Source organism: Cicer arietinum, chromosome 8, assembly GCF_000331145.2.
Source record: "Cicer arietinum cultivar CDC Frontier isolate Library 1 chromosome 8, Cicar.CDCFrontier_v2.0, whole genome shotgun sequence".
Lineage (NCBI taxonomy): Eukaryota > Viridiplantae > Streptophyta > Magnoliopsida > Fabales > Fabaceae > Cicer > Cicer arietinum.
Window position 1 is genome coordinate 12,360,004 of NC_021167.2, and position 8,456 is coordinate 12,368,459.

Genomic DNA, 8,456 nt, shown 5'->3' on the forward strand with positions numbered 1-8,456 from the left:
ATTTTATGCCAACTAGATCACCCACACTGCTAATAACCTAAGAAAGGAGCATAATCACAGCAAGTTACAATATATAACATACATGGAATCGTACAAATCATCTTGCAAGGACATTGGTACAAACAAACCAAAAAGACAAGACATATAATGACCCTTTATATCTGATACGAACCAAAAAATATTCACTTTCTTAGGGTTTGTTTATTTCTGGTATTTCCTGTTTTCATTTACACCAATAAAATAAACATTATAGAAGACATTATGGAAGTTTCTGAAAATGCATTTTAAAAATAGATAGAATAATTTTGAAAATTCTGAAAAAGTAATCGACATTATTTTCAGTTTTGCGGAAATGTTTTCTCTTTACTTAACTTTCAACTTCTCTCTATAACAATTGAAAAAGAACAATTAATAATCAAATGTCATTTCAGCCACCCACATACAAAGTAAAAATTTAAAATGTTTTAGAAAGTAAACAAGCCCTTAGCAATTGAAAAGACATCGCAAAAATGTAGCACAAAACCTTAACACCTACTTACAACCACTAAATAGTGAATTTTAAGAAAATAACCATTGAATGATTCAAAATACACACCTGCAAGGCCTTGGTAAGGTCTTCCCTTGAATGAGAAGCTGATATGCATATGCGCGCTCTAGCCAATAGCAATGGGGTTGCTGGAAATGCAACAGTCACAACAGCAATCTGAAACAGTACAGAACTATTAAAAAATTGTAAACATTAACTGAGAAATTTATTGATGTCCATGATGTAGGGCATCAACAAGGAGCACATATAGTAGAATGTTGATGCTCTCACATTCTGCCTGAGGCACTCCCTTGAGAAAGCAGGGATTTTGGCTGGATTGTAAAGCATGATTGGCATTACAGGAGAATCATTATCCCCAAGAACCTCAAATCCCATTTTCTGCAGTTCTGACCTGAAAAAATTGCTATTCTCTCGAATTTTTGAAAGTTTCTGGGCACCTATACAGAACCAATTTAATTCAGTGCAAAGGATAGAGAGTTTATAAATGCTATTTTGGATTGATGCAAGTAAAATTCAAAACAACAACACATGCAAACCAAAGAGTTCAAGTGTCAGCCAAACCTCGATTAGAACCATCCTCTCCAAGAATAACTTTTATGGATGATATTATTTGTTGTGCAGCTGGGGGCGAAATTGAAGTTGCATAAAGATGTGCAGGGCAAGTGTACTTCAAGTACTTGATAAGCTCCTGAGAGTAAATCCAAAATTCAACATGTTCAAATTAACCTAGTTAAGATAGTTCAATGGCAAACCTAGCCATAATCTTAAGAGGGGGTCAAATATAATGAAAAATTAAAATTTACTTTTAAAACTAATATATTAAACTTATCTAATAAGCAAAAAAATTCACAATAATTTATTTTATATAAAATGTAAATTAAAGCAGCACAAGAAATAACAACTGACATTAGTTTTATAAAAAAAGTTGAATTAGACAACCCTTTAACTATGTTACAACAAATGAAATACGCAAGAAAGAGACACCGACCAGAGAGATAGGCAAGAAACGCAGAAACTCCATTGTTTGGTTTAGCAAAGAGAGATTAAAAACAAGTGGATCCCACCACTTTTTAAATCTTTGCAAATGTGCGGAGAAATGGCGAAGAAATGGCTCGCATTTTCTCTTATTCCGTTAATACTCTTTTCGTTCTCAGAGAAATGGAAGACTTTCAACAGGTCAACCTCCTATCTTGGAGTAAATTTCATTTTTGGCTTTTTGTTTGTTTTGCATCTGAGCTCGACAAGGAAAAAATTGGTGAATGTTGTTATAATTTTGAAGAAGGACGGAGTGACGAAGAGGAGAACAAAGGTTAGGAATTGGGAAATTTGACGGCGTTCTTTACTGTAGTGCATCAAAAAGCAACATTTTTTTTTTGTAACATTTAAAAAAAAAATCTATTCTATTAGCAGAGAAGAAGTTATTGTATTAAAAATTATTTAAATAAAAAGTACTTGTATTTGAAAAACTGAATCAAATTTTTTATGTTTTAATTGGAAAAACTAGATAAATAAAAAGTGCAAACAAAAACTAAAACAAAGAGGGGTACTTTTGTCATTTTCAAAATTTTATTGTTTCTCTCTTCTCACTTTCTATTCAATCAAACACACGAGAAGAGAGAGAATACACTTCTTTTTTCTCTACTTCTTCACTTTCTCTTATACCAAACCATACCTCAAATCTTTATTTCTCACTTATTTCTCTCTTCTCATACTCTCTCTTTACTTATTTCTCTCTTCTCACTTTCTCCTCACAACCAATCACGCTCTAAAGAGTCGAATTCATCCATAATTGACGTTGTATTAAATAGACTTGTAATGTCTTTTTCAATGTAAACACTTATTTGAAAAAAACTCGTCATCCATTTTAATTGAGTCTTGTTTTTACAATTTCCATCGCTAACAAAGTTCATTTCATAGTTGCTATAAAGACTAGAAGAGTCAAAATAAGACGACTAAATTTATCAATCAAGTACTACCTTTGTCCCTAAATATAAATCTCTCTTGAGAATTTTCGCTTTCCCTTTTTATAAGACCATCTTTGAATTTTCAGCTATATTAATTATTTCTTTACTAACATACTCTTAATTAATTTACATCTGTTTTGCAATCAACAATAAGTACTATAATAGAAACATTAACTAATTCTCTCTTTTCAAAGGTAAGCTTGTAAAAAAGTATCAATTCTTAACAAATTTAATACTACTACCTACTTTTTTAATTCTCATGATTTGATCAGTGGAGTCTTATATTTAAGGACAAAGATAGTAATAATTTTTTAACAATTGTTTCTACTAATTTTTTATGAATAGAATTAATGAAATCTTAAACATGAAAATATACCAATTTAATTAAAAAAATGGGGTAGCCAAGGTTACCCATTGTAACACTACCCTTCGCCACTGCTGATGGCTAATGCAAACTGGTAGAGACATATATGAAACATCTAAAAAAGTCAACTTCCAAATGTAAAACAAAAAAGCAATCCAGAAGTTGATCCAAGAGCACACTAATGCAGCATTGCAGCAATGAAACATAACTTCAACTTTATGAAATTTCAGTCTCCTATTAAGAATGTTTATGCTAAGAACACCCAAGATCCAATCAGAAGATATAAGAATGACAAACGGGGCAGCTTGCAGTCAGAGAGCGGGGTAAAGGGTAAAGATTCTCTACCTTTGAGTCTCCTACCTTTGGTGCATTTGTATCTATCTCTCTTTATCAATCATTCTCTCTCATCTAAATAATTTTTAATATTTAATTTAATCACCAATTTTATTCCAAAATACACTAAAGTCACCAAAGGTAGTAGAGAATCTATTTTCCGGAGTAAAGGAATATAAAAGGAAAATTGAGAAGAGAGGACAAGTGGTATGAGGCTGAAGGTATTCCTTGGAAAACAGATTCTCTACATTTAGTGATTGATGACTTTGGTGACTTTAGTGTATTTTAGATTAAAATTGGTGATTAAATAATTGATAAAAATTATTTAGATGAGAGAGAATAATTGATAAGAGTGAGACAGACACAAAGTCACCAAAGATAGGAAACTCAGGTAGAGAATCCCAACCCGTATTCCTTGAGGGTCTGTCTCTGTCATGTTTCCTTTGGTAAGAATATGTTGCATGGATCTTGGACGTTACATACAACTAACAAAATACCCATGCATTCGCACAAGTGAGCATTGTTAGTTACTATATTAAGGTAAACATTATAATATTAAAATACATAAAAATCAGCAATGCTTTTTAGTATGAAACAACAGTTCACGAAGGGCACGAATGTAAATCCCCTTTCTCTTGCAATAATGATTGTCATCTGGGAACTTTTCTATCTGATGCTGCAATACTTTTAAATCAACCGCAATTCTTACTGCTATATACTATACCACTCCTTTGTTAATAAATCATCTCACTTCCCAGAAACATCAAGAAAAAATAACTAAAAAACAACCATTTCAAATTCAAACATCAAACAAGAAAAAGTGAAGATTTAAGTCCCACAACAACTCTATTATTATCATATTTCCAATCGAAGCAAAAGAAATTCATACCGAAATTTCAAATTTCCATAAAAAAGAGATCACTTGCAACATGAAAGAAAGAGAGAGAGAATAAGCACCAAGAAATTTATTTAGCGGAGCAGGAAAATCAAGGATGGTAAAAATCAAGAAAACCCCTCAAAATTGATAATGATGATGAAATAGTGCAAGAGTACAGAGAACACAGTTGCAAAGGGATAAGAATCCTATACCAGTGGGATAAAAGAATTATAGCCTTGTTTCTCTTGCTTCTTCATCCATTTTCAGATCAGGGAAAGGAAGGGGAAAGAGAAACTTGACCCACCGAAAAAGTTTCCACATAGGATTGCTAGTCACTCAGCGTGTTTTGCTCTCAATCACCTTTGTACCATTTAGCATTTTTCTTTAAAAATTTATTACAAAATATTAACAAAGTTTAGTTAAAGCTATTCAAGTATAACATTTTCTTTTACATTTTTAAGTAAAATATTCTTGAGCGGTGTTCATGGGGGGAGGGGTGATGCCCATGAGTGGTGGTTGATGGTGGTGGTCTGATATGAAATTTGTCAAAAGACAGTGAGATGTGATGGATGAGAAGAGAAGAGAGTCGAGAAGTATACCATAGTGAGCTTCTCTTTTCCTTTCTAGGGTTTTATACCCACTTGGGCCTCCAGTAAAAAACATTTGGGCCTAGGTTCAGTTTGGGTCGGGTGACGCGACCTAGCCTCTGTTTTTAGGGTTTTTCCATTTTTTCCTACCATGCCCACCATGCAAAAACCAATATGTTGCTTCCATTGTATGGCGGCCTGTCAAATTCATGCCATCCGCCAAGGCCAGTTTTTGTCAACTAGAGATGATTCCTAAAGTACTCTAGAGACCATAGACTCTCTCGATTGTCTAAATGGCCCCATATTTATACAAATGACAAGATAGGTCACTCTCTAAGGCTCCCCTCTCTTATTTATAGACAATATGCATTATTTCCTAAATAACTCTTAATAGGCTACTAACAGAAAATAGGCTCACTGAGGCCCATACTGATCACAAAGGTTACAATTTTAAACATTAAGATATGGTGGCATTCAGCGATATATATTAAAATATTTATATATATTTATGCAAAATTTGATTTGATCTATGCAAAATTCATTTGATAACTTGTTTGGAGATGATTGGAAAGGGACTTTCAGGGTATCAATAATTTGAGTGTGGATATCCATACACACACACGAGAGCATGATAGAACTCACAATTTTAATGAAAGAAACGTTATATTATTTACTGGAAATGGTCGAGAAGGAAGCTCTTACAATGGTGGAAAACAGAAAAACAGAATGCATAAACCAGAGTTCTATGAACTCCTAACTAGAGAATTTCTTCTCCTAACAGTTTTTCTAACAACTTTTTTGAATCCATTCCCAACTCCCCTTCCCTCTCTTACAACAGAAATCCCATTAAATAAGGGAATATCCTAAATAACTCTTATTCTACCTTATTCTGCAACCTTATCGAAGTATGGCCTAATAGGATTTCATGACATAATTGGGTCATCTGTGTCGTAAAGCCCAGTGTCCTATTAGAGCCAAAATATGGACACATCTATTGTGCAATTATCAGTACCAGTTATGAATACGATACAGATATTTCAGCAATATTGAATTACCTAGCACAGTTCTCTCGAGCCTATCTGTTTTAGTCCAACTACCTATCCGAACTAACATTTCAAGTTGATAACATCTCTTATAGGTCCAGGCACTTTTCTCATCATACACAGTGCATTTTGTAACTTACTCCTGATTTTAAACCGAAAGGAGAATATACTAGGGAACTATAGTTGATATTCACCAGGAAGATATATATATATATATATATATATGAATACCTATTCTGGCAGATATAACCTCCACACGATCCAAATGATTTAAATGTGCATACCTTAGATCCTGCAATATAACCTCCACATGATCCAAATGATTTGGTGAATGTTCCCATCATAATATCAACATCAGCAGTATCCACACCCAAGAGCTCACAAACACCCCTTCCTGTCTTGCCCACGGCTCCAATGCTGTGTGCTTCATCCAAATATGTATATGCCTACAAAGCAATGGAAGAATGTAGAGAGAAGAAATGAACCAAAGTAAAATGGAAAAAGAAAACCTGATAGTAAAATGGTAGCAAAAATCCACTTTAATGCCTGCTCAGAAGGGAAATGGAGCATTAATTGAAAGAATATTGCCAGTATTGTGGGACCTCTCATCCCCTTTTCTCAACTAGACTTATAAAGAAGAAAAAGTAGCAGCATTAACACTTGTTATAATCCACAATTTGAATCATTAGCTTAAATTACATAAAATTAGAGGTGAAATTTTTTAGAATTTCTTTTACACGATGGCCACATTTGAATCATTAGCTTAAATTACATAAAATTTGAACACAATTTTCCTGGACTCAAACCACTTACAGGTTACAACAGTTCATTTGGCAGATTTTCAGGAAACCTCATCCCAATAGACTTGTCACAAGCTATGAGATTTAAACTCAATTTAATCACTCCACCCTCCTCAACAACCAAAAAATGCAAAAAGAAAGTAAGTACAGTGTTTCAGAGCTACCATAGTAACCAACCTTAAATTTTTTGCATATTGCTATAATCTCTGGAAGTTTGCAAAGCTCTCCTTCCATGCTGTATATCCCCTCCACAACAACCATTATCTTCTTCCAAGGCCTATGTGTTCTTGGCTGTCCCTCAGCAATCTGTTCTCGTAAAACTTCTTCTAGATGTGAAGGTACTGCAAGTAGATAGCCAAGGAGAAAGTGAATAAGTAATGCTATGAGCTCTGGGATTAACATCATTTCAACACCAACAGAGAGACAAACAGAAACAATGCAATCCGGTGGGTAACAAAGTACATCATACACACCAAGCATTCAAAATACATATAAACATAACTAATCAGATGTCAGTTTAGATATGCTTTCCTTCTTCATGATTCTATTTGTCTGCAGAAATGAAGTCATCGTGTGAAATTTGAATATCCTATACTGACATATTTAGAATGTAGATAATATGGTGGAAAATAGCTTCCATCATCATTTACAACCCATGTATTGAAATAAAAGCCATTCTTTTTATAACAGTATATGCGGAAATCAAAAAGCTGGCCACTCAATAACTAACTCATAAAACTTATTCTGGTTAACAGCAAAGACACTCACTGTTGTGTTGAAAAACACGAATAGTTGCTCCTGATCCCCGTGCACCATTAACTATTGAGTTGTGGTTCAGTGAATCACTAATAATCAAACTTCCCTGTAAAAGTACTAGACCAATGAATTATCACTCAAATATTTGCATCTATCAGCATTGAAAAAATAACCATATTTTACCAACCTTCCCCATCAAGACCGGAAGAATAGCAGAGTTCGTCACATAGCCCATTCCAAAAACCAAAGCATCTGGCTTTCTAACAAATCTAGCAACACACTCCTCCAATTCATTGTGAAGCGCAGTCGTGCCTATTAGAGAAGCCACATTAGAGGAAACTTGATAAGAAACACGCATTGACAATCAAACAAAATTTGTTTCAATGGATAAAACACAAACCAACAATACCTACCCCCATCCACCCGGGTACTGCAAGTGCTTGGAGAATACTTCTTCAATGTATCAATTACTCGAGGAGTGCAGTATTCATCAGCCGCAGCAAAACCAAGATAGTTGTATGATCCCAAGTTAAGACATCTACTTACTTTATTGGTTCGTCTACATTAAAAAAAGCAGTATGAGAAATATGCTTCACTGATGCTAAATCTCCAGACAGAAGCAAAATTACAGTGAAAATCTAATATTTCATAAAAGCGTAATTATAAGCCTAAAAATTGAAAAGAATGTTATACTTTAGTGTCTTGTTATTATCATTGGAGGAGCGTTCCACTACATCAAACCAAGCATCAGGAGCACTTGCTATTGGTCTCCCAAAACAATCCTGCCAAAAATTCGAAACATAAAAAATAAGGTTAAATTAAACTCTTGCTCTTTAAGTTACAAAATTAAAAACTTTGGTCTCTTAAGTTACAAGTATTAGACACCTTATTCCTTTCTATCAAGGACTAACGTAGGTAACTTAATAGACAAAAGTATCTAGCATTTTTAACTTAAGAGATAAAAAAAAATGAAAAAGAAAATTTAAATGATCAATTTGTTTAACATTTGTAGTTTAATGGACCAAAATAGAACGGAAAAAAAATAACTTAAGAGACAAAATGTGTAATATATCCAAAAAATAACCACTTAAAACATATATATATATATATATATATATATATATATATATATATATATATATATATATATATCTCTTTTCTGTTGTTACTTCTCTCTTGTCTCAG

At 33.4% G+C, this 8,456-nt stretch overlaps 1 protein-coding gene across 1 annotated transcript in view; it reads right to left on the reverse strand.

Annotated features, from left to right (window-relative positions):
• The window catches only part of LOC101497398 (long chain base biosynthesis protein 2a), a 10,040-nt gene that overhangs the window by 449 nt on the left and 1,135 nt on the right, over positions 1-8,456 (reverse strand). Inside the window, exons 3-12 of the mRNA XM_073364305.1 lie at positions 7,965-8,053; positions 7,685-7,830; positions 7,459-7,583; positions 7,284-7,377; positions 6,693-6,856; positions 6,000-6,161; positions 1,109-1,235; positions 818-984; positions 596-703; positions 2-37 (exon numbers count right to left, since the gene is read on the reverse strand). Of these exons, the coding sequence (XP_073220406.1) occupies positions 2-37; positions 596-703; positions 818-984; positions 1,109-1,235; positions 6,000-6,161; positions 6,693-6,856; positions 7,284-7,377; positions 7,459-7,583; positions 7,685-7,830; positions 7,965-8,053 (1,218 nt within the window). The remainder of the gene's footprint in view (position 1; positions 38-595; positions 704-817; positions 985-1,108; positions 1,236-5,999; positions 6,162-6,692; positions 6,857-7,283; positions 7,378-7,458; positions 7,584-7,684; positions 7,831-7,964; positions 8,054-8,456) is intronic.